Source organism: Mustela lutreola, chromosome 5 (assembly GCF_030435805.1).
Source record: "Mustela lutreola isolate mMusLut2 chromosome 5, mMusLut2.pri, whole genome shotgun sequence".
NCBI classification, from domain to species: Eukaryota; Metazoa; Chordata; class Mammalia; order Carnivora; family Mustelidae; genus Mustela; species Mustela lutreola.
Window position 1 is genome coordinate 79,227,162 of NC_081294.1, and position 25,962 is coordinate 79,253,123.

At 51.9% G+C, this 25,962-nt stretch overlaps 1 protein-coding gene across 3 annotated transcripts; it reads right to left on the bottom strand.

Moving 5' to 3' along the window:
* Nucleotides 1–1,715: 1,715 nt before the first annotated feature.
* On the bottom strand, nucleotides 1,716–25,851 carry ARAP3 (ArfGAP with RhoGAP domain, ankyrin repeat and PH domain 3). Of its 3 annotated transcripts, none has more exons than XM_059174877.1 (33): nucleotides 25,750–25,851; nucleotides 23,610–24,118; nucleotides 23,432–23,493; nucleotides 23,215–23,326; nucleotides 19,358–19,558; nucleotides 19,130–19,199; nucleotides 18,762–18,882; nucleotides 18,479–18,663; nucleotides 18,272–18,378; nucleotides 17,815–18,014; nucleotides 17,636–17,721; nucleotides 17,315–17,497; nucleotides 17,036–17,171; nucleotides 16,304–16,420; nucleotides 15,726–15,873; nucleotides 15,515–15,617; nucleotides 13,444–13,663; nucleotides 12,696–12,759; nucleotides 12,020–12,183; nucleotides 9,966–10,178; nucleotides 9,580–9,685; nucleotides 7,980–8,127; nucleotides 7,562–7,630; nucleotides 6,755–6,829; nucleotides 6,541–6,655; nucleotides 4,838–4,966; nucleotides 4,619–4,752; nucleotides 4,302–4,384; nucleotides 3,956–3,991; nucleotides 3,758–3,821; nucleotides 3,532–3,669; nucleotides 3,288–3,326; nucleotides 1,716–2,757 (listed from the first exon to the last, which is right to left on the bottom strand). In XM_059174877.1, exons 2-33 carry the CDS (start codon nucleotides 23,897–23,899, stop codon nucleotides 2,281–2,283), a joined length of 4,395 nt encoding a protein of 1,464 aa, XP_059030860.1. In that variant the 5' UTR covers nucleotides 23,900–24,118; nucleotides 25,750–25,851; the 3' UTR covers nucleotides 1,716–2,280. The 3 variants fall into 3 exon arrangements, with proteins under 3 accessions (XP_059030860.1, XP_059030858.1, XP_059030859.1); XM_059174875.1 differs by having other exon boundaries at nucleotides 23,610–24,150; nucleotides 25,750–25,833; XM_059174876.1 differs by lacking the exons at nucleotides 3,288–3,326; nucleotides 25,750–25,851 and having other exon boundaries at nucleotides 23,610–25,606.
* Between the last annotated feature and the right edge of the window lie 111 nt (nucleotides 25,852–25,962).

Consider the following 25,962-nt stretch of genomic DNA (forward strand, 5'->3'; position numbering starts at 1 on the left):
CAAAGATGCTTCTGACAAGGGAAACAGGGCTGCTCTCCGACCTTTCCCAAATTCCCACAGAACTGGAAAAGCCAGTGAGTGTTGATGAGAAGATTGCCCGGAGCCAGGAGGAAGCCAGTCCCAGAGGAAGAAAGGTATGTCAGGGGCCAGTGGAAACTAAATGATACCAGTGAATGGATGTAATTAGGGAGATGGGTGTAAGGCCTGGCGCCCCAGGAAGCCCTGTCACCATTAGGGTCTGCTTTTCGGGCTCTCTGCCCCAGGTTCTACCAGCGCAATCCCTACTTTCTGAGGATCCCCACACCCTTTCTTCATTCCCCTCACCTATCCCTGGCCCACACCCCGACTTGGAAAAGCAGTTATCTGTGGCCCCAAACCCCGGATTCACGTTTCCAACAGCCCATTGACACCTCCAACTTGTAGATCTAACAAGTACCTCAAATTTTTAAATCTGCTCTTTCTACCTGATCCTTCTCCAGTTATCTTCCCCAGACAAAACACTAAATGGTACCTCTCTTCATCTGGTTAGGAAAGTCTGAAACCCAGAGTCATTGTACCCTTTCTCCTATCCCACATTCCTTCCATCAGCAAGTCCTGTAGGTTCTATTTCTGAAAGATCTCTTATTAATCACCTTTCTTCAATTTCCAAAACCACCAACCTAGTCCAAGCCCCAGTATCAGTCGCCTGTCTAATATCTGGTCTCTCATTCCCCACCCCCACCACCTCAATAATCCACTGCTCACAAAACAGCCAGAGTGATTGATTTTTTTTAAAAAAGGAAATAAGATCCCATCACTCTCTCCCTTCAAACTACTCAATTGCTTCAGAATAAAATCCAAACACCCTAGCATGGCCTATAAGGCTGTGCATTATTGGGCTCCTGCCAGTCTTTCCCCCTTTAGCCCATACTCTTCTCTGTCTCCCCACTCACTGTGCTTCAGCCACTCCAGCCTCCTTTCTGTTTCCCCAACAGGCCAAGCTTCTTCCCACTGCAGAGCCTTCATGCCTGACACTTTCCCTCTTCTTCTGGAGTGCTCCTTCTCTCAGTACTTCATATGTCTGGCTTCTTTAACTCTTCACAGCAGCCTTCCCCATCTTCCCAGCCTAAAGGCCATCATCACAGGCACATCGCTTTGGTTTGATTTCTTTACAACACTGCATTAATTTGTGTATTTTCTGTTCCCCCGCTAGAGTGGGAGCTCCATAAAAGCAAGACCCTTTTTTTTTTTTTTTTTTTTTTTTTAACATCTTATTTGCTTGGGGAGCCTGGGTGGTTCAGTCAGATAAGATCTGCCTTCAGTTCAGGGCATGATCCCAGGGTCCTGGGATCGAACCCCACATCAGGCTCGCTACTCAGTGGGAAGGCTGCTTCTCCCTCTTCCTCTGACTTTTCCCTCTGCTTGTTCTCTGTCTCAAATAAATAAATAAAATCTTTAGAAAAAAGGTTTTTTATTTGACACACAGAGAGAGAGCGCGCGTGTGAGCACACGAGCAGGGGGAACAGCAGAGAGAGAGGGAGAAAAAGGCTCCACAGGGAGCCCAATTCGGGGCTGCAGGGCTCAAACCCAGGACCCTGGGATTATGACCTGAGCCAAACGCTTAACCAACTGAGCCACCCAGACAAACTTTATCCTGAAGACCTGACACCTAATTAGGTGCTCAATACATATTTGTTGAATGAATGAATGAATGAATGAAGTAAACAATAATAGCCTTCTGGTTCCAAGATTTATTAACAGTGACACATCCTTTTTGGCTCCTCTTCACCCCAGCTCCCAACCCCAATCAACCTCTACCCTCTAGGTCTTCAGCATAGTACCCAAATGTAGGAATTGGGGTTAAATAGACTTGGAGATCATTCAGCTTTCTGGCTTCCAAATCTTTTTTTTTTTTCTTTAGTGCAGTAAAAACTATTCATTTCAAACCCCAAACCTCTTACAGAACTCCTGCATATCATATATATATAAAGCAGGAGTTCCCTCAACTTGTTGAGGGAAGTTATGTGGGGCTTACAGCTCTAAGAAACAGTTAGATGTTCCCTGGCTCCTTATTTCAGTGACTTCATGGTACATATAAGTGAATGGAGGTTCAGTGAGGGGCCATAGTCTGACCCTCTCTAGGCAGGAGAGTCCAGAGCCCTCAATCCTGTGCTCGTTCCATAGCACCACACTGGCTTCTGGAGCCTTTCCAGCCAGAGCAGAGGAGGCTCCCGGCAGTGTCTGCCATGTGAGAACTTGGGTCTTCTGGCTACCCTCCCCTTCAGACTACTCGTCTGAGGGTCATGTGAGGGGCTGGCTGGAGGGTGAACTGGAAGGTTGGGTGGGAAAGTCCGGTGTTTGTGTCAGAAGGCCATTGGAGTTGGGGGACTGGGGGCTGGAGGGCTGCGGGGGGCTGCCCAGGCCTATGGCAGTCTCTCCTTTCCTCAGGATGAGGCTGCTAAGCTCCTGGAGCAGCTGCTCCTCTAGGGACCCATGTGCCTGGGGGCTGCTCTTTGAAGGGGGGCCAGGAGGGGGCTCAGGTGGCCTCTGCTCTGGGCCCAGGCCACCTGCCTTGGGGAAAGGGGGTTTGTCAAAGGACCTCTGGCTGATGAGAGGGGTCTCTGGGTTGGCTGTCTTCTCTCTCATCGTGGAGAAGGAGGTAGAGGAGTCCTTGGTCAGCTCAGGAAAGGCCCCCACTTCTTCATACACCGGCTCCTCATAGACAGGCTCCTCCAGTTCCTCCTGCTCCTCCACAGATCCCTGGGATGACTTCATTGGCTGGATGGGAATGGGGCAGCATGATGCAGGCACAGAGTTAGAGTTCCTGGGTTAGTAATTGTTAACATTTATTGAGCCCTTCCTCTGGGCCAGATGCAGTAAAGTACTTTTCATGTGTGCTATCAAACCAATTCTGTACAATGGGTTACACTGCTGGTGAGTGAAGCGAGGTACAGAGGGGTGAAGTAAGTTGCCCAAGATTGCACAGTGAGTAAATGGAAGAACTGAGGCTTCAGCCCGGGTCTATCTGACTCCAAGATGTATTCACTTAACAACTTTCCTTCTGTTTCTCAGAGCCTGTGACCACTTTCCCTTTTCCTTATCATATCCTCCCATGCCTCATTTTCCTCATTCCTTCTGGCCCCTCACAATACTCTCTCTCTGTCTCATGCACACACACACACACACACACATGCAAAAACACACACAGATGGCCCTGCATCGAACAAATACAGAGGGCACATGGATTCAGGCAGCACAGAGGAACACAGGGCCGAGGGGCACAAAGCTGAGACAGGTACAGTACTCACAAAGAACATGGACAGGGTCCTCCGGTTGTGAAGTCGCCTCTGGGCACAGGTGGGATGGGGATGAGGGGAGGGAGAGACACAGAGACACAGTGAGGTCTGGCAACAGAAGGCAAGGGTGGGGTATGGGGACACAGAGAAGGCAGAGGCAGGCACCAGACAGGCAGGCACACCACTCCCACCTGCAGGGCAGCAATGACACAGGCAGGATTCAGGAGGGCATAGCAGCAGGCCAGGGGGACCTCACCAGGGTCTGGTTGGCAGAGAGGAGGGTGGCCCCACTGTCATCTCCTCTGATGGGCAGCAAAGGCATGGTGCCAAACTTCTGACGGGCAAGGTCAGAGGAGGAATGGCGTCGTAAGACCACTGGCTGCTGGTCATCGTGCTGCAGGGAGAGTAAGGAGTTGGCACAGTGGGCGTGGGACTACAGCTAGGACCTCTGACCTCACCCTCAGCTTTTTTCATCCCCTCACCTGGGCTTTGAGGATGCTGGTGGTCCAGTCCCACATCTCATCCTCATTAGTGCAGGACAGGTATCTGGGGATGGTCAGAGGGGAATTAGCTGGAGAGGAGGGGTTGTAGCTATAGCAATGGAGAATAGAAAAAGTAGAGAGGAAGAGGACAGGGTGCAGGGCTGGGCCAGGGTAGAAGCCAGGCCGAGAGGTACTCACAGCTGCATCTTCTCCAGTATCAGTGTGAAGCCCCACCTAGGAGCCAAAAGACAAAAGAGATGGGCGATTAGAAAGGCCAGAAGAGGGGGGCATCTGGGCGGCTCAGTGGGCTAAAGCCTCTGCCTTCAGCTCAGGTCATCATCCCAGGGTCCTGGGATCAAGCCCTGCATCGGGCTCTCTGTTTGGCGGGGAGCCTGCCTCCCCCTTTGTCTCTCTGCCTACTTGTGATTTCTGTCAAATAAATAAAATCTTTAAAAAAAAAAAAAAAAAGAAAGAAAGAAAGAGAAATGCCGGAAGAGTGATGGCAGGAAGGTCCTAGAAATGTGGGCTGGGGAAGAAAACTCACGGTGTTGGAGGCTTAAACTTCTTTCGGATTCCCAGGTAGACTTTGGAACCTTCCAAGGGCCACTCTCGTTCTGGTTTAGAGCTCTGAGAACAAGAAGGCAGTCAGTGAGGTCAAGAGGTGAGAGAAGGATTACAGTCAGTCAGGTCAAGAAGTCATGGAAGCACTGGGGTTATGTGCTCACAGGATCACAGAGGTCAAAGAACCAGGGCAGCACTGAGATGGATAAGCACACAGGCTATGGAGCAAGAAGGTTGATGCAGGCATAGCTGCTCCTCAGGGGCTTCCAGCATCCATCCCCGCTCCCCCCAGCACCTCACCTTCTTTTCCTTGAGCAGCAGCAAGCAGCGGCCGCGCAGCAGAAAGAACCTCTCCTGGAAGCGGTTGCCTAGTAAACGGGGCGGCTCCTCCCGACACCGCAACAGACCCACCCTCGGGCTCTCGCGCCGGATACCTGGGCACGAACAGATGATACTCATAGGAGGGTCCTGGGGGAGAGGCGTGGGGGTGGGGGTGCTGGGCTGAAGGAGGAGGTTCACCTGTGAAGAGGCAACCAGCCTGGGCCAAGGAGACTTTTCTCAAGAGCAAGGAGGCCGAACAGGGTTCTGGCAGCTGGCACCATTGAAGGGCCTGCTCTAGGACCCTCTCCTTGGGGTGAAGTGGCCGCTCTGAGGAGTAAAGTAGGAGCAGGTATCAACCAGAATATCCATCCATGCCCTGGACCTCCTGCTCCTTTCCACCAGTCACTTTCGTGTGTCCATTCCTCAGCCCAGCCACAGGTATTTATTTAAGAGCCAGCCCTCTGCCAGGCATTGCTGGCCCTAGGGATATAATGGTTAGCACAGAACCCACAGCAGCAAAGTGAGTGAGCAGACAGTATACAGGTAAGTAGACCAAAAATTTGCAAATAATTAAATGCTTTGAAAGAAACAATAAGAAGCTGAGAGAGAGGAGGAGGACAGCTACTGGGACAGAGTGATGACCGGGCAAGGTCTTGGAGAAGGGGGCATTTGAAGCTGAGATTGGGACCTGGAGGAGGAAGAAGAACAAACCATGCTAAAATCAGGGGAAGAAGATTTCAGGCAGGACGCTGCTCCAGAATAAAGGCTCTTTGTCAAGAAAGACAGTCAGGGTCTGTGGACCATAATAAGGAATTTGAATTCTATTTGAAGTTCAGTGGGAAGCCATTGGAAGGTAATGGCATGATCTGATTTATGTTTGAAATGCATGTTGACCACTGTGTGGAAAATGGAATGTCGGGAGGCAAGACGGAAATGCAGGCCAGCTATTCCTTTTCTGGGGTTAGTGGTTAATGTTGGGTGCAGAAAGCTAGTGGTGACTTCACCCTGGCTGGTGGTAATGGCGGAAATGGGTAGAAGCAACAGATTCTAATAGAATCAGCAGGACTCGTTGGTTGGATTAGGTGGGAAGTTGAAGGAAAGGGAGGACAATCAGGTTTCTGGTCTTGATAACTGGGTGAATAGAGGGGCCACTGACTGAGTTAGGGAAAACTAGGAAATGGCCTAGGCTTTTTGTTAGGTGAAAAGGTCATCTTTTCACCTAACTCAACTGGGAATTGAGTTCAGTCTCGCATGTTTAAAATTAGACATGCTTGGGGGGCGCCTGGGTGGCTTAGTGGGTTAAGCCTCTGCCTTCGGCTCAGGTCATGATCTCAGGGTCCTGGGATTGAGCCCTGCAACGGGCTCTCTACTTAGCGGGGAGCCTGCTTCCCCCTCTCTCTCTCTGCCTGCCTCTCTGCCTACTTGTGATCTCTCTGTCAAATAAATAAATAAAATATTAAAAAACAATTAGAGATGCTTGGGGTGCCTGCGTGGCTCAGTCGGTTAGGCATCCAAGTCTTGATTTCAGCTCCGGTCATGATCCAGAGAATCCAGCTTATCATCAGCATTTAAAGCCACTGGAATGGATGAGTCATCCAAGGAGAAATGAAGATAGGGAAAGGAAAAGGTCTGGGGTTGAATTCTGGGTCCTTCCAATATTCGGAATGTAAGCAAAGGAGGAAGAAAAGCCTTCTTTGGGGAGGAAGGGAAACCTAGGACTTGTGGGGTCCACACAAGTCAAGAAAAAAGAGAGTACTGAGAAAGGAAAGAGGGAGTGGTCAACAGTGGGGAATGTCCCTGCATGTGCACAAGGACAGTGTCACTGTATTTGGTAACCCAGAAAGCATTGGTAACTTTGACCCCCCATCACACATGCAAGCACACACACATGGCAGGCTCACCGAGTTCCCCGTGCTCACGGATCTCAAACGTCATCCACAAGTCCATCCCAGCCTCTGTCCCGCGCATCTCCAATACCTGGTTGGTTAGCTCCTCAGCAGTCAGTGTTGGAGACACCTGGGGTCAGAGCAAGAGCAGAGGACCCATGCCGGTCAGTCCACTGACCCACCCCCCCCCCAATCCTCTCATCTCCCCTCCTGTCCCCTCAGGACTGACCTTCAGGGTGACACAGTTGTCTGGGAGCTGCTGTTCTATATAAACCTCCATGATGAGGTCTCCAGCCTGGGACAGCTGAGGGGAAGGCATAATGAAGTCAGGAGGACAGAAGAGGATGCAAAAAATCAAGATCAGAGGACTCCCTCTGTTGCCTCCTAAGCTCTTATCTCCACCTACCCACCCCTGCCGCCCTGGGCACAAAAGTCTCCTCCTCCTACCCCTCATCCCCAGTGTGGCTCAGGCCCTTAAAAGGGAGAACCCAAGGAGAGGTAGAACAGCATCTTCAGGCTGTGTGGGTACTTCCCAAGGCAGTGCAGCATATGCTTAGAAGGACAGGTCTAAGGTCAGACTCTCTGGGTTCTAACTCTGACATTCGATACAGTAGGACTTTGAATAAGGGACCCTCAAGGCTCCTGTTTCTTTATTTGAAAAAAATGGTATTGTCTGCCTCATGGAGTTGTGTGACGCTACGGCAAGATCACAGGTGCTTGGAAGATAAGTGCTTAGCTGTTTGCTATCGTATTTACTGCTGTTATGCTCACCACTTTGTCTACCTCAGCTAACTCTTCCTTGGATCTCTTACAGGCAGAACCCAAGTATGCTGCCATCATTTTGCAATGAAGGATCCTCATGGTGTAATAAATAGAGCCAATCCTAAACCAAACCCCTCTCCCCAAAGCACTCCCTTTCTTGGATTTCCCCTGTGTCTCAGAAAGCTGAGGGCCAATGTCCAGCAGCAGAATGGCACCTTCCTATCTTGAAAGCCCCTTCTGTCCCACTCATGAGTCTAAGGGCAGGACAGGTTACCTGTACATCCTTCCAGGTGGTGATAAGACTGACCTCCAAGTCAATCTGAGCTACCTGGTCAGAGTCAATCTGTGGAAGAGCCAAAAAGGAGCATGTGTATTGTGGGACAGGTGGGGGCGGGAGGGAGGAGGCCGGGTTGGGGGGGACTGAGGGGTGAGGGGGCAGGGTGCTAGGAAAAGAGGGAAACAGGAAGAGTTTGTAAGACCAGAAGACCTGTATGAGAGCATTAGAGGCAAGAAGAGCTAAAAACCAAGGGGGCAAGGGCACTTGGAGTAAGGTTATGGGATGGAGGGGTCCAGGCCAATGGGAGGTGATTCTTGATGCAGAGGGCCTTAGAGCTCTGGGCTGGGGGTTTTGCGGGGGCCGAGGATCCAGATTCCAGGAAAAAGGACTGTAGTCAGGGGTAAGGAGAGCTTACATCAAAGACAGAGACGTAGCCGTCGATGAGTTCCTGCAGCACCCGCACCTCATGCTCCCCCCGCCCGTCCGTCTGGAACACACTGGGTGCGAACAGCAGGGCCAGGTTCCGCGTGCACATCTGGTTTAGAGCGGCACACTTTTGTACCCTGCAGAGCGGTGCAACACGGGTCATAAGGGATGCAGCTTGAGCTCACCTGTTTGCCCATGCAGCCATTCATTCAGGAAATCCTTAGAGTCAGTATGCTAAGTCCTGGGCTAAACACTTGGGATGCAGTTGAAAGACACAACACTGGCCTCAAGGAGGTCCCAGTGTAAGGCAGAGACAGGTGAGGAATGGGTGATTATAACTCTGGTATGGGGCAACAAACTTTTTTTGGAAAGGGACATATAGTAAATATTTTAGGCTTGTGGGTCATACATTCTTTGGTCCAGTTTGTCAGTTCCACTGTTGTAGAACGAGAGGCTACAGACACTGCATGAGTGAATGGGTGTGCCTTCACACTTTGTGTACAAGACTTTATTTATTTTAAGGATTTGTTTACTTATTTGAGAGAGAGAGCTAGCGCACAGTGGGGAGGGGCAGAGGGAGATGAAGAGAGAGAGAATCTCAAGCAGACTCCCCCTTGAGCAGGGAGTCCAATGCAGAGCTCAATCTCACGTCCCTGATATCATGACCTGAGCTGAAATCAAGAGTCAGGTGCTTAACCAACAAAGTGGCCCAGAAACTGTACAAAACTTTACTTAGAAAAACAGACAGTTGGATGGATATAGCGCATGCACCATAGTTGGCCCATCCCTGTAATAGAGAGTAATCCGTACAACACAGCCAGGGTTCACCTTGGAATCCCTTAAAGACCTGTCTCCCCAATAGGCTGATCAAGGTAGATCTGCATCTTATTGTTCTTTGTGTCTCCTACCTCCAGCTCTTTGCCTGGTATGAATAATAGAACAAAATAACATTGGTTGCTCACCATTTCTGAATGCTTACTACCTACATGCCAGGAGATGTAGTAAGATTTTTATAAGGATTATCTCATTTAACTCCCATCATCTAGGAGGTGGACACTATTCATTATGCCATCTTCCTTTTTTTTTTTTTTTTTTTAAGATTTTATTTATTTGTCAGAGAGAGAGAGGGAGAGAGAGCAAGCACAGGCAGACAGAATGGTAGGCAGAGACAGAGGGAGAAGCAGGCTCCCTGCCGAGCAAGGAGCCCAATGTGGGACTCAATCCCAGGATGCCGGGATCATGACCTGAGCCGAAGGCAGCTGCCCAACCAACTGAGCCACCCAGGCATCCCGCCATCTTCCTTTTATAAACGAGGAAACTAAGGCTTAGAAAGTGCAAATAACTTACCCAAAGTCACACACTAGAATGGTGGAGCCAGAGTACAGCCTAGATCTGTTTGACCCCAAAAAGTCCACACTCAGAACCTTTGTGCTATGACACTTTCACTTAACTGTTTGCAGTTCACTTAACTGACACTTTCACTTAATGAATAAATGTGAGGCAGTGGGAGTAGGGTGGTGGAAGGAGTCAGACAGCGGTGATAAAGGGTGGGTCAGTGAGGAGCCTGCAGGGGGTCTGGCCATACTGACCGATAGAGATGCCCGATGAGGGTAGCAAGCGTGCGGCGGTTGACCTGGGGCAAGCAGCCAATTACTTCTTTGTATTTCTCCAGGCGCTGATTCTTCTGGGGTAGCTCTGGGATGGAGTTGGGGGTGGTGGTGGAGAGGATCAGGGAAGGGAGCAAGGAGGGAATTTTAGAGAAACAACCCCAGAATGGATGTCTCTCTGCCCTCTTCCCACCTTGACCTAAGCTGTGTCCCTGAGTGATCCTGGGGAGTGAGAATGAGGGAGGGGAGCAATGGGGAAGAAGGCTGCCAAATCCCACAAAAGAGCCTCAGGGATTTGATGGGGGCGGGTGGAGTTCCAGGTCACCCCTCGGTCGCCTACGAGGAATTCTTAGGGATCTTGGGAGTACCAGCAGCCTCCCTCCAGCGAGGCAACAGCCGTGCAGAGGTCACAGGGTCATCGAGCTCTCGAAAGAAGCGTTTGAGTGTATCAGTGACATCTTCCACAAAGTGCTCTCCTGGCCGGAGCTTCACTGACCGGGCATCCCGCCGGAATTCAGCCAGGAGCCGAAGGCTACGGGCACGGGCACCTCCTTTCCGGTATATGCCCTCCAGCTGGAGCCCTGAGAACAGCCAGCATCTCCACTCACCCACTGAGCATCTCTGCTCACCACTGCCCAGAGACCCAACTACCCACCCAGTATCCAGTATCTGTGATCCTCCCACCTGCCACTGACATGCTGTATTGTTATTGGGGTAAGGGGCCCAGAGAGGAGGAAGTCTGCCTCCAGGATATTGATTCTCAAGACCCTGCTTAAGTCCTGCTCAGAAGGTTCTTCCCTAACCATGACATTCCACCTAGCCTCCATCGCTCTCTGTCTCCTCACTGTTTTGATTCTGAGATAGCACTCCCAAATTACATTACAGTTGATCCTCCCTATTCACAAATTCCACATTGTGAATTCATCTACTTGCTAAAATTTATTGTAACCCCCATATCAATACTTAGTGCACTTTTCCAGTCATTTGTGAACATGCACCGAGTGGAGAAGAATTTGATTTGCCTGTTGGATATATTCCCAGCTAAGCTCTCATATGGTAAACAAGTGTAGTTTTCAAGGTATATATATAGAATCACATTTTTTGCATTCTTCTGCTTTTTTTGGTTGGTTTCACTATTTAAAATGGCCCCCAAGTGAAGTGCTGAAGGGCTGTGTAGTGTTGCTAAGCGCAGGAAGGCTGTGTGTGCCTTATGGAGAGAATATGTGAATCAGATAAGCTTTGCCCCTGTGTGAGTTACACTGCTGCTGGCTGTGAGTTCAAAGTTAACAGATCACAAGTATATGTTAAATAAAGTGTCTTTAAACAGAAACACACTTCAAACGAGTTTTACGTGTTGATCATTTGATTAAAGGTAACCAGAGATTCCCAGGAACCTGACTCTGTATTTCCACTGGGGCAATGATTTAGGATTCACTAATTCAGTGTTTGCAGTAACTTCGTAGAACAAAACTACCGTGAATAATGAGCACTGACTGTATTTCTCTTACTTATCACCCATCTCTCGCACTAGTCCCTGAGCTTCCAGAACCTTCCCTCTTCACTGCTATATCTCCAGTGTCTGGCACACGGGAGCCGCTCAGTAAGCATCTGCTGAATGAAGAACGGCAGTGTGGGTATGAACACCCATATTCTTCTTTTGAACATGAGGGAGACTGAGAGACAACAGGATCTAGGGAGTGGGGAAGTCACTGCCTGAGGCTACTGCCAAGGTATGGAGAATGTCTCTAGCCACCAACTCTCCACTCTCCCTGCTATTTGTAGTTCATAGATGTGCCTTTTTTGCCCTTTACTGCCTTTCTTGGTTTTCTATGAATTTTCCTTCTCAAGAGTCCAGACTTCTAAAAAGGAGGTTTGCTAAGAAGCTAGATTCTACTTAGTCCTTCCTTGGGCAGGAGAAAAAAGGCAAAGGTCAAAAAGTCACAAAGAATTCTGGGAACCACTTTCAGAGCTGATCCTTTATGCCTGGAAAAACTCCTGCATGGACTAATTCTGCTCAGACCTTCAAGTGTTTTGCTGCACAGCTTGGCTCTTGCCTTGTAGCTGCCCTCTCTTTGTTACATGGCCCTCTAGTCCTATTTCAGTGCTCCTCTTCCTTCACACCCATGCCCCCACCAACAACTACCTTAGAACACTGACTAGCTGCCAGGTGCTGCACTAAAAGCTTTCCATATGTTATCTTACTATCACAACTATATTAGAAAATGAGGACTGTTAGTAGCCCCATTCTACGGATGGGGGAGCTGAGGCTCAGGCAGGTAAAGCAGCTTGCCAAAAGAGATACAGTGGATTGCTGTTAGGCTGTAGTCTCTGGAGACAAAGCTCTTACAGGCAGACCACACCCTCTGGCTGTGCCCATGTCCCCCATCCCCTGCTGGCTCAGTATTGGCCAGTACCCACTCACCATGTTGGGTGACAAAACTGATGCAGGCATCCACAATGATGGGGATGTCACCCCGGCTCATCTGCTGCTCCTGCAGTGCTGTGCCGCCCCCACCAGCTGCCCCCTCAATGGCTGTGTTCCATGCTGAGAAATCCAGCCGGCCCTCCCCCTGCAGATACAGGGTCCTGAGACCAGAGATGCCTGAGTCAGAGCCAGCTCCAGAGGGTCCTTTAAACTAAGAGGCCCGGGATCACAAGGACCAGACCTCCCAGAGCCACCAGCAGGGGGCAGCAACATTCAAACCAGATGGGGTCCCTGAAGGTGAAATTTTCTTTTCTTTTTTTTTTTTTTTTAAGGTTTTCCTCTTTAAAAAAAAAAAAAAAAGAAAAGAAAAAGATTTAATCTATTTATTTGAGAGAGAGGGAGAAAGAGAGCATGCACATGCGGGGGACGGGGGGGCAGAGGGAGAGGGACAAGTGGATCCCTGTAGAGTACAGAGACCCCACGCATGGCTCAATTCCAGGACCCCAAGACCAAGACACAAGCTCAAGTCAGACTCCCAACGGACTGAACCACCCACGTGCCCAGTAGGCAGGCAAATTTGAGGAAGTGGGCATGGTCCAGCAGACCAGGGTAGAGGGTTGGGGCTGGGCTCTTGAGAAAGGGATGTGGGGTCAAGGATAGGGGTAACACTTACCTTCCTGTCTCTACCAGGACCAAATGCTCCTTCTTGTCTGGGGTGTCAGCTGCTGAAACCACACCTGGAGAAGAATCATCAGACATTATCATCAAAATTTCTTCATCTTCTTGACCAATAAGTCACTAAGTATTCAAGGTATCTTGATGCCAGACTAGGAGTCTTCAAAGAATGTTGCATTAAATCCTATAAGTTACATACTATTATCCCCATTTTACAGGTGACACATTAAAGCTCAGAGACATTAAGTTTCTTGTCTCTTTACTTGTTATAAAATGGAAAATCTAGGCTTGAACTCAGGTCTCTTTTCTCTAAAGCCCTCCGATATTATCCCACACTGTTCCTCTTTGAGGAAGAAGTGAAAGTATCCAGTCTCCTCTCCTAGTCCCCAACCAGCAAGCAACTCCAAGTAATACTAACAGTAACATTAATAACATATAACACTTATTAAACACTAATAAGATGCCTTCTGCCAGGCTCTTTGGTAAGTGTTTTAAATGCATTGCTTTATTTGAAACTTAACAACTCTTGTATCGTGCCCATTGTAAAGATGCGGAGACTAAGGCACATAAAGGTCACATAGCTAGGAAGTGATGGAGATGGGGTTCTGTATCTGGGCAGTCTGACTCCAGAGCTTATGCCCGAATCCACTATGTTCTGCTCTTTCCCATAGTGACCCCAAACAGATGAATGTTCACTGCCCCCTACTCCACGGCCACCTTTCATCCCCGTCCCCACCCCTGCTCACTGATTTCCTGTAGCCGCCGCAGATGCACCATGTCCTCAGGGGCTGGAGGGCCAGGGCCCGATGCTGGACACAGGAAGAGGAGATCACCACGAAGAAGTCCGAACCCTGACAGCCAGAGGCCAGGGGCCAAGGCTGAATGGGTGGGAGAGCGCAGCCACAGGCGGCCCAGCCGCAGCAGCCCGGGGCCCAACAGCTGGTGGCAGCTCAGCGGGGAGAACCACTGTGAGGCAAGAGGAGGACATGGGGAACAAAGAGGGTGAGGAAAGAGACAAGACGTAGGGGAGAGAAATAAGAGTGAGAAGGATAGGGAATGATATGAAGAGAAAGCAAAAGAAAGAGAGGAATGAAAAGGGATTGGAGAGAGCAGAAAAAAGACCCAAGGAGACAGGAGATGGATGGAGAAAGGAAAGAAATTCAGTTCAATTTAATTTGCTCTAGTGAACACAGGGCATCATCCTGTCCTTTGCAGGGTATTGGGGCCAGAAGGAATAGGGAGCCAAAATGCTATAACTGAAGAGTCACAATGCCCTGGGAAATCCCAGCATCCTAAGGGGCCGGAGAGGCTTCATAGAGAAACAAGGGTCTGAGGTGGTCCCGAAGGAGTGCTTTCCCAACCACCTGTGGGGAAGGAACACGGGGTTCTTCTTTTTGTTGTTATTGTTCAAAATTCCAATCTGTTACTAACCAGAACTTTCATTTGAAAAAAGAAAAAAAAAAGAAGAAGAAAGAAAGAACTACTAGCAAAGTAAAATGAAAAAAGAAATGTAAAATATAAGCCCCCACTTTAAGAAATTAGATTCTACACCTAAAATCACTTTGTTCCACTGCTAAGAAAGATTCGGAACGCTCCCTCTCAAGTTCTGTTCTTATTCTGCCAGAGGCCATGACAAAGAATGAGCCAGTGCGGTGTCCCAGGCTGCAGACTGCGCTTTGGGTAGCACGGCCTTTAAGGATGAGCTACGTTTTTGGAAGTGCAGCTGACAATCAGAGGAGATAGCCTGGAGGCCACAAGGGCCATGACACAGCCCTGAAAGGACACACAGACCACTTCTTGGCTGGCAGGAGTTCTATTCCTCTAAGCAGAGTGGGGGAGAGTGGGGTCAGAGGCCAGAGAGCAGGTGAGCATTTCCCACAGAGTGTCACGGGCTGCAGAGCCGACCAGGTAAGGCCAGGAGGAGGCCCTTGGGCTTTGGTAATGGGAAGTCACTAGGCACCCCACAGTGTGGCTGCTCAGAAGACTGGCAGAGGTGGTGCAGTGGCAGCCACAAGGGATTAAGGAGGAAGTGCAATCCCGCCAGAGCACACAGCCTTCTGCCAGGCTGTCGGGAGGCAGTGTGACGAGCTGAGGGTAGAGCAGGGCTGAGAGAGAAACTGGGTAGGGATGGGAGCGACTGGCATCCTCATCACCCACAGATGGAGGGCCTGTGTGCGCCAGGCAGCAAGGGCCTCACATGTTACTTAATCCTCGACCCCGAGGGGTATGTCTTGTATACCCACTCTATCCCTGTAGAAAAGCTCATGAGGCTGAAAGTTGAAGGACTCAGATCCCAGCATGTCTGATTCTAGGGTGTGAATGTTTAACTCCAGAGAGAGGGTGCAAGACAGAGAGACTGGCTTGCCTGGGAATGGAGATGCTGGGCATGTAAATGCAGCCTTCCCTCTGGACTGGAAGAATTTGAGGGAGGGGGAAGAAGGAGTTAGAGGCAGCCTTTCCTTGGGCAGAGGCCCTGCACAGTCAGGTTTGGGCCATGACCTTTGGAGACAGAGGTCTATTTTCGATGTTGGGCTCTGCTGCCTCCTAGCTCTGTGACCTTGACCAAGTGACTTCATAACCTCAGTGACTCTGTTTCCCTATACGTCAAATATTGATAATCCTTTCATCTGAGGGTTGCTGTGAGAGTTAAATGAGATATTGAGTGGGTAGAACCTCACACTGGTCATAGCACAGCAGTTAATCTTAGTTGTCAATGGACAGTGGTGGGAGTGGTTATAGGAACAAGAGAGGGCAGAATGGGGGCAGCTGGGGACAGGAAAACCACGAACTGTCGGGGAGGGTTCTTGGCTGGCTCACCTTGCCCACAGCACTGGTCCAGGCCTCCAGACTGTCAGCTCCATCTGTGCCAAAATGCTGGATCCTTCCCCCGGTTAGGATGAGCTCAAAGGAAAAGGGGAATCTAGAGAGAAAGTGAGGTCAAGGAGGAGAAAGGGGACCAATACGGGGCTGGCAGGCTCAGGATCGGGAAGGCCAAAGTGGGGGTGCAAGGAGCGCCGGGTGCAGTTACCTGTCGAGGTCACCTGGGTCTGTGGGTGGGGGACTCACACCCAAACATACAACATCCTGGGGCTGGATGAGGCTGAGGGGTTCAGGGCTGCTTTCCGATGCAAACATTTCCAGAGCCGCTCTCAGCACACACCATAGTCTGGGGGGAGCTAAGAAGGAGGCTGATGGTCAACAGGCAAAGCCCCTCTGTCCCTACTATGATAATTCCCATTTGCCAGACAATCATGCCATACCCTCTGCCTACGTATGATCTCATGTGATCTTCACAATTCTATGAGGTAGGCATCACTTTCAATTCTCTTTTGCCCATGGGGAAACTGAGGCCCAGAGTTTGAGTAGCTTGCCCAAAGCACACAAAAAGGAGGTAGCAGAACTATGATTTGGCCCAGGCAGTCTGACTTCACAGCACAGGCTCTCAGCTCTCACCCAGTGCTGCCACTGAGTATGGTCCCCCTGTTATTCCCAGCACCCAGCCCATGCCAGGACGTGGCCCTGCTTGCCCTTCCCAGCCCTCTGTGGTACACTTTTGCTCATCCCAGTTTCTGCCCCATCTCCTCCCACCCTCGGCTCCCCTCTCACCATCCCGGCCCCTGCGAGGAGGTGGTGGTCCAGCTTTGTTGCTGATGGGACCACAGTACAGGAAGCTGCTGTAAGTGGCGGGCACCACCACCTCATTGTATACACCAGGGGAAGGGTCTGCAAGGGGAAGAAGTTGTCAGTTCAGGTGATGGCCTGAGCCCCCTGGGGAAAAGGATCAGATTGAGGAAGACAGTGGGACCTGATTCCACTGGCAGCATGGCCAAGTCAAGCCCAGTGGAGCCAGACTCCTCACCTCCCACATTAGAAAAGAGGGTGACAGGAAGTGAGACTCCAGCCCTTGCCCATTCTTGTCCCCACCAGTGAGCCCACCAGCCACTCAGCCCAGGGGTAGGGGCCTCTGAGCGTGGACCATCCTGTAAGTGTCTCAGCCCCTCTGCCCTAACCACTGGAGGAAAGCCTCTTTAGATAACCACTTCTATCATCAGACTTCTCCCAGGGAGATGAGACCTCGCTTATGGATTCACCTTGTCAGGGGTAGACCAGCACTAACACCTCAAATGTCCAAATCGACCCCAGGCAGTGGCCACCATTGGGCATTGCATGACATCAGGAAATAGACCCTAGGGGATCTAGAAGTTTGGGAAACTGCCCAGACTGGGCTATTGTGATGGCCTGAGGAAGAGGATATTTGGGGCTTCCTGGAACAATCAAGGCACAGGTCAGGGCTGAGAATTCTTGGAGGGTGAAAAAGGGGACCCTTGTGGGAATTACCTGGGAGCTGGAGACCGGGGAAGCTGCCATCGAGGGCTGCGGGGGACCAGGGCTCCTCGCCCTCAGAGGCCTCAACACAGAGGAGCTGGGTCATGTTCTTCAGCAGGTTGGGTCCTGCCACAGCGGCACACAGTGCCTGCAGGGGGGAAGGGCCTCTGTCAGTGCCAAGACCCAACCTGAGAGCATGGGGACAGTCATCCAGTCATCAAAAACAGCCCCTACCACCCCAAGTCTAGGCATTTTAACTTAGAGACTACCCTCCTCCCCATCAGCTACTACCTGGAGAAGCTGACTATGATCTGGATACTGAGGGTGGGGCTTCCGGTAGAGACCCAGGCGGTACTTCCGAGAGATGAACTCTCCCCGGGGGCCGGGGCTTGTGTCTGGATGCAGCCCCTCACCTAGGGGTAGTGCCCCTGCCCAGAAGCGGTTGGCACGATCATTTCCCAGGACAATGAACAACTGCAGAATGACAAGGGGCAGAGGCAAGTAAGAGGAACTCAAGGGTCTCAGACATTTCTGCCCCCAAGCTGGGCCCAAGGCCTTTTTGGGATGCTCTTCTTCCCTCTTCCCCACTTTCTCCCTCTTCAGACTCCTCACCTGCACTATTTCATTACTCCAAACACTTGTGTCCAGCTTCAGGCTCTGTACCTTGGAGATCCCAGAACCCAGGGCCCGGTGCTGACCTGTTAGGGTATGGAGGGTATGTGGCACGGATGCTTAGAGGCCCCCAACCTAGGCCCCCCACCACTGTTTCAGCCAAAGGCCCCAGCCCTCACCTGCGCACTGCTTGCAGATGACCACCCCCAGGTTGACAGCAGCCCAGTCTGGGCGGGAGGCCCCACAGTCCGCACAGTGCCGGTTTGCCCGATTGGACCAGATTTTCTCAGCCACCTCGTAGTCAGACAGGGTCTCGGTTACTGCTTCCTGCAGAGCGGCCGCCCAGCTCTGCCGAGCCCCCCCAGACTCGGCTGTGAAGCTGAGGGGTGGACAGCCAGTCTGTGGGCATGGAGACCCCCTCCAACCTGTCCCATCCCACTGGCCATTCCTGCAGGAGCCACCACTGGCCACAGCTGGGCCAGTCTAGACCCTCCTGAGACCTTGACCCTGTTCACTGGACTCCTGTGAGAGCACACCAACTGACATCCTACTGAAGAGGCCTCAGTCCTCTGCCCACCCTGTGCCGCCTGCCCAAGTCTCTCCCCTAGCCCTGCCTCCTGCCAGTCTGGGCCCCACCTGAAGCAGCGATGTGGGGTGAGCAGATCAAAGCTGCGGCTCTTGGTCTCCCGGACACTGCAGCCTTGCAGTTCAATGAAGCAGATCCCGATGCCCGAAGAAAAAGCCTGGTGGGGATGGGGGGGAAGGTGCAGCATTGGAGCAGGGACAGTGAGGTGCCAGAATGGATTAGGCCAGGCTCCTTGGCCCCGGCCTGGCCCTTCTGACCTGCTCACTCTTGTACAGCGCCAGCTCTCCAGGGCTCAAAGCAGCAAAAACCTTGGCCTTGTGTCCTCGAAGCTCCAGCATGCCTGTGCGGAGGGGTCGGGGTGGCTGAGGGGGCCGGGGGTTGCCCAGGAGGCGCTGCTCCCTCAGGCAGGATTGCAGAGTGGAACACCATGTGTCCCGCTGGGCTGGTAGGGGACAGAGAGGCCGGTGAGCCAGCAGGCCGTGTCCTCACACGGCCTTCTTGCCCCAACCCGGGGGGCACACAGCAGGCCCCGATTCTCACCCTCGCTCTCTGTGCGAAACACAAATACCCTCTGGCCAGTGATGACCTGGAACTTGTTGTCCTTGCTGCTGCGGGTCATCTCGATGGCAGTGAGAGGGATCACCCCCTTGGGGAAGGGATCCTACAGAGACAGTCCAGGGACACAGAGGGACAGAAACTCAGCCATGTGTGCTGACCTGGGAGTCGGCACCCACTTTTTTAATGAGGTCAGCACTCATGTCACAAGCAGTGGGATACGGCCGCTAGGTTAGCTACTTTAGATGCTGACATCAGTCATATTGTACCCCCGCATCACGGGCTCCCCATCCTCCTGTCCTCAGCCCCCACCCTTTTCCTAGCCCCGACCCAGCCTCTCGCCAGACCCTGACCTTGTCACTGCCGAAGTACATGAGACTCCTTCCGTTGAACTGCACAAAGCGCCTCTGGAAAACGTAGTTTCTGGGGACAGGAGGGGCCAAGATGAGTGAGCGGTGGAGGCTGTATCCTGGGGGGCTCCTAGGGTCTGGGAGCACTGGAGACCTGACCCCCACCCCACCCCAGCCTCACCCTTCCCTCTCCTCCCTCCCCTCCCTCCTTTTCCCTCCCTAGCAGCCCACCCCTGAGGGGAGAGCTTGTCTAGCCAGCCACTGAGAAGGGGTGAGGGGCGGTCTGCTGTGGAGGAGAAGCTGGCATAGGGTGAAATGAGGTCATCGTTGGTTTCCACGTCCAGGGTGGGCAATGAGAGGTTGGAATCCCCAGGCAGCTCAAGGCTGGCATAGCCCGCATCCTCCCGTGCCTCCAGATCCTGCCGGCTGAGCCTTAATATGGGGCAAGACAGAGAAACACACGTTAGACCCAGTTCCCCGGCCATCCTCACCTGCGGTGCTTCGTACGATGCCTGGCAGGTCCTGGAAATACGGAGTTTGGGAATGCAAAAGATTAGCCTAGAGTTTCTTCCCTGAGCACACTTAGATTTTTGGTTAGAGCAATTTCAGTCCCTCTCCTCTGCCATTAGTATTACTTGGTAGAAAATGTGGGGAAGGGCTGCATATCTCACTCTCTGTCACAGATGCTGGTATCTGATCAAGAAGTCTTCTCAGTCCTTTCTCCAAAAAGGGATTGACCTTCCCTCCCTGGACCAAGTTCTGGCCGATTCTCAGTAGGGTGCTGTGAACTACCTGACTGGTCACTTGCTTCCTCTCAGGGCCTCCCTCCAACACCCGTTTTTCTACCAGCCCCAGAATGCTCTTTTAAAAATGCAAGTGACATCATTTCACTCCCTCCTGCATAAAATCCTGCAATAACTTCCCATTTGCAATTAGGATAAATCCAAATTCCTCACCACAGGCTGCAAGATCTTGTACAATGAGACCCTCGGCCAATCCCCTGCCCTCTTGTTGCATCACCCTAGCCTTTGCTTTCTACCGTTCAGCCACATTCTCTTCTCTTTCAGAATCTTTGCACATGCGGCTGCCTCTGCCTAGAACATGCGTCCCCAGTCTGCTTTTCCCCATCTTTTAGGTCTTTGCTTACACCATCTTCCCAGAAAGTCCTCTATTATTCTGTCACTTTCCAGTAGTCCTTACCTCAGTAGCACAAAATCACTTGCAAAACCTTAAAATACGGGTATGTGGGCCCCCTACTAGACCCCTGAGTTTGATCTGGGAGTGGGGCCCAGGCATTTCTAGCTCTGAAAGTTCCCCCAGCTATAGCACAGCTAAGGTTGAGAACCACCTCTCTACCCTCTTTGTTTTCTACTTCACTGAGAAATTGAAGCAATCAGACAAGAACCCCACAGATTCCCAGTGTCAAATTTACCAAGTTCACACATACTTTGCATTTCTTCTGCCACCATCATAAACATCCCTGTCTGAAGCCAGTCCCTCCTCCGAGCACTGTCCTCTCACCTACGCAAGGACATTGCTCCAGACTTTCTCCCCTTTCTGTCCCCTACAGCAGCTAATTTTCCCTCCCTCCCAGATCCCTCTCTCCCAGTCCACCTATAAACATATATAACAGTCCATCGTACAAAAATCATTTCCTGGCTTCATTTCCACTATCGACAACCACTCAACTCTGCCCTTCTCTGCAGAAAAACTCCTCAAAAATGTTGTTTATACATTCCAACTTCTTCTGTTACCTCCTGAGACCATTCTGAGGCAGCTTTCACCTCTACCCCTTATCAAGGTCCTCAGTGACCTCCATGTTGTCAATGCCAGAGGCCAATTCTCAGTCCTCATCTTCCTTGATCTCGGCAGCATTGGATACCACCGACCTCCCCCTCTTCCTTTCTTCCCTTAGCTCCTAGGATGCCACATTCTCCCAGTTTTCCTTTTCCTTCACCAGCCATTCCTTTTCAGTCTGTTTTGCTGGTTCTTCCTCTTCTCCCAAACCTCTTGATAATGGAGTGTGCCAGGACTCTGATCTTGGCCCTCTGCTCTAGCGACATGCACTCACAGCTACATACACTGACCTAGAGGCTGACAACCCACAAATCTAGATCTCCAGTTCAGACTTCTCCCCTGAACTCTAGACTTGGATATCCAAGGGCCTATTGTTATCTCTTCTCAGGCTTGTAACATATACCTCAAATTCAGCACGCCCAAAATGGAACTCCTGATTTCCCCCCAACCCCTGGCTTCGTACACCGTCTTCCCCATTTCAGAGTAGAGCAATTCCAGGAACTTTCAGTTGCTCAAATGGCGCTATCCAACAGAACTCAATGTGAGAACCACACAAGTGATTTTCGATTTTCTAGCAGCCACATTAAAAAATAAAAAGAAACAAGTGAAAATAATTGTAATAATATATTTTATTTAATCCAACATACCCAAAATATTAACATTTTATTATATCATCTGTATAAAAAGTAAGATCATTTATGTCTACTTCTTTTACACACACACACAGTATTACTTTGTTCATACTAAGTCTCTGAAATTTGGTAGTTGTAGAGTTCCAATGCATCTTACTCCAGACTAGCCGCATTTCATGTATTCAGTAATCACATGTGGCTAGTGGCTACCACGCTGGACAGGGTAGGCTCAGTCTGAAACCTCTGAAGCAATTCTTGACTGCTCTTTTTCCTCACACCCCAACTCCTTAGGACAGTTTGCCTTCAAAATATAACCCAAATCTAGCCACTTCTCACCATCTTCACTACTGTGACACTCGCTGGAAGTGTCACCTAGATTACGGGTGCCACCTCCTCACTTTGGTCTCTCTGCTTCTGCTTTTGCCCCCTACAGACCATTCCCAACACAGCGACCAGAGGGGTTCTTAAAATGTAAGGCAAAACCCTCCCAAAGGCTTCCCTTTCACTTTGAGTCAAAGCGAAAGTCCTTACAAGGTCCTACCTTTGGCCCCTTTGACCTCTGTGTCGTCATCTTTTTCCTGCTCTGGCCACTCTGCCCCAGCCCTGCTGGCTTTGTCACCATTCTTGGGTCCCCCTGAAAGTCTCTATTCTGGCCACTGTCCCCTGCCTTGGGACACTCTTCTCCCAGATACTATCACAACTAACTCTTTCACCCTCTTCATTTTGCTCAAATAACAATCTGGCAATTCTTTTTTTTTTTTTTTTTTAAGATTTTATTTATTTATTTGACAGAGAGAGAGATCACAAGTAGGCAGAGAGGCAGGCAGAGAGAGAGGGGGAAGCAGGTTCTGAGCAGACAGCCCGATCCCAGGGGCTTGATCCCAGAATACTGAGATCATGACCTGACCTGAGGCAGAGACTTAACCCACTGAGCCACCCAGGCGCCCGTACTCTGGCAATTCTTAATGAAGAACTGCAGGGTGTATCCCCCTCAGTCCATCCCGGCCTTCTTACCCAGCTCTATTTTTTTCCATCGCATTCACCATCTTTTAACATATGAAATAACTTACTTTTTGTTTCTATTTTTATTTGACTATCTGCCCACAGGGGCTGGGATTTCTGATCTATCCCAAGTATCTACAATATCTCGCATGCAGTATGTGCTCAGTAAAGATGCCTTAAGTAAAAGCATGAAGGGGTACCTGGTTGGCTCAGTCATTGAGCATCTGCCTTTGGCACAGGTCATGATCCTGGGGTCCTGGGATTGAGCCGCATCAGGCTCTCTGCTCTATGGGAGGCCTACGTCTCCCTCTCTCTCCACTTCCTATTGTGCTCCCTCTCTCGCTATCTCTCCATCAAATAAATAAATAAAATCTTAAAAAACAAAAATATAACAACAAAAGCATGAAAACCACTTCTCCCTATTTTAAGTCATATATTCATTTGTTTGTCTGCTTGCTTCCTTTCCTATCTGGCCCACTGAATCATAAGCTGCCTGAGGAGGAGACTGGGTCTTTCCTAATCCTGCTGTATCTAGAGTACCCGGCTGGCACACAGTGGACACGCAACACACACTTAATGAATAATGGGTACACAGCCACCGCCAACTGCTCCTCAAGCATCCCTCTTCCTGCCATCACCACCCTACTGACCACTCACCTTTGTTCAGCCCTGTCCTGACAGACATCTCTGCCTTCTCTCCTGTCCGCGGGCCCTGGGGCGCCCACAGGCTGGACACCATAGTACAGGCAGCCAGGGTCCATGATGTGTACTGGCAGGGAGAGGAATGGGGGAGACAGGGAAGAGGTCAGATGGGAGTGTGTGCAGTCCTGAAGGGCCTTGTTCCTCTCCCCCAAATCCATGCTAACCCACCTACCTGTGCCTGCTGTGGGCCTGAGGGCAGGGGTAGGGGCAGCTGCCTGGGAGCTATCTGGGGCCCTGAGGGAAGAGGTCTAGTGATCATTAAGGGAGAGAGGAGACAGGACTAGCCCTCATGTCCTGCTCCTCCCGGCCCCCACCCAGCACTGGCTCCCAAGGGAGCCAACCCTACTCACATGTCCTGAGCTGTCTGGGCCCCGCCTCTTAAGTCCAGGCCAAAGTAGATGGCGTTGGGCATCATCTCCATAGTATTCAAGGCTGAAATTTGCTCAGAGGAGGAGGTGGGGAGAAGCGGGGACTTGGGGCTGGACTCTGGGCTCCTGGACACTTCGGGTCTCCAGAGGGCTGGGCTCACTCCAGGCCTTTGGGTGGCACTAGGGCCACTAAGCCCACCAAATACCGTCCTGGGCTTAGGCACAGGCTTGGGGGGCTGGGCTTGGGGCGCTAGGCTAGGGGATGGCTCCATGGCACTGTCCGACTGGGGATCCAGGGAGCTCTCTGCAGCACCTGCCTGCAGCAGGCGCAGAATGCGTTTCCGGTGCCCTGTGGCGTTGATGCCCAACTGCCTCAGCTCGTCGTGGCCCAGGCCCCGGGCTGCAGCTGCCGTGGCCAGGCCATGCCTCCGGAACGTGTCTGCATACTGCTCCAGGTGCACCGTGGCCAGCCACACAGCGATGTCCAGGTCCTGAGGGGCAGCCATGGGGGCTCAGGCCATTGCTGGGGGGAGCGGCAGGGTGAAGGGAGGGCTCAGGTTGAGATTCCCCCTCCCTGTCCCAAAGTCTGAGGTCTGGACGGGGTGGGTACCAGACTTCAGTCTTCCTCCAAAGAAAAATAACCAGTGGCCGGCAATCTGGAGGAAGAGCCATCCCAGAAATCAGAAGGGGCTTTCTTATTATAGGAGAAGTCCTTTGTTTGCAGGTGAGGACACTGAGGCCCAGAGAAGGGAAGAGGCTTGCCCCAGGCTCACAAGGAGCTGGTGGAAGTATTGACCTCCAAGCTCCTGCCCCACCTAGGTCTGCCTCTGCTTGCCTGCACAATCAACCACGTAAGCACAGGGCAAGAGGAGAGAAGCCTGCAGGGCAAAATGAAGTGGGACGGTGGGGAGGAGGGGCCCCATGATGTGGTATAAGTGGGGACAGGGGCAGCTGTAGCATGGCAGAAGGAAGGAGGGAGGAGGTGCAGCTCCCACTCCCCCTGGTTTCCAGAACCGAGGTCCAGGCTCTCGGCCATCCTAAACCTGGTCATTCCCAGTTCCTCCTCCCCTTCCACCTATTGTCTCTGCTCAGACTTCCTTCCTGTCCCTCCGGCCCTGGCCGCCCCCACATCCTGTCTGCCTTGGTCAGGCTGCCCAGAGAGCCCTAAGTCCCCCAGCAAGTAGGGTCCTGGCCCGAGGCAGAGACCACTTGGAGTGAAGCTAGGGTGGGGAATGGGGTCAGAGAGAGGCAGACAGGAAGCCAGGGGTACTCCAGGGTCTTCCCTCTCCACCAACCTGCAACATGTTCACACATGTGTATGCACATGTGAGCACCCTCCTGTAGGGACTCAGAAGTGCGAAATGACATCCTTCTGCCTCTGCTTTCTCCAAGTCTTCCTCTCCAGAACCTTCCCGTTCCCTGCACCTGCCCTTGAGCTCAGGTCTCTGAGGCTCTGTCCCATTCTGCCAAACTGCCCCTGACCCTGGTCTATTCTCTGGACTCGACTCAAATTCTGTCTCCCTGAAGTGTTCTCTCTGCCTGTCCCTGTCTCTACAGCACTACATCTGTCCCCACTTCTACCTAAATCCATCTTCGTTCCTCTCCTTCTTTTGCTCTGTATCATTAAGCCTCTCCTTGCCTCAGTCTCCAATTGTAACTAGACCTTTAGATATACGTGAATCCAGGCTTCTGTCTCTCCGCCTCTGCCTGTTAGGCTCCCTCCCTGTTGCTCTCTGTGGAGTCCTGACTAGGACGGCCTGTCGCTCCCAGCATCAGTTCTGGCCTCTCTGCCTCTCTGCGGTCGGGCCCCATCCCCAAGCTTGTTAGGGCCTGACTCAGAGCCCAGTTTCCCAGTGACTCAGACCCATCCGAGGGCACGGGACCGGGAACCGAGAGGTGCGCTGGGGCAGCAGTGGCGGGGGCGGGCCGGGCAGCACCGGGCTGTGCGGACTGAGACAGGGGAGGGGGCAAAGAGGGAGGGGGCAGAGGCCGGGCCACCGGAGGGAGGGGCGGGTCGCGGCGGGGAGGGGGCAGGGGAGGGCCGCCGGCGCGGAGGGAGCCCTCGAGGAGGGGACGGGGAGGAGTCTGGGAAGCAGGGGCCCGTGGACGCGGGGGTCCTCACCTCACTACGCGGCCGCCGTCTGCTCCCAGTGCCTGTTGCGCTGTCCGAGTCTCCGGCCGCGCCGCGCCGGCCCCGCCTCCCCTCAGCCCTCCCTCGACGGGCCGGGCCCCGCCCCGCCGGCCGGTTCCCTCCCCGGGCCCCCCACCGCTCCTTGTGCAAGCGCCGGCCTTCAAAAGGTCCGGCCTCCTTACCCAACCGCGGCGCTTATCTCGG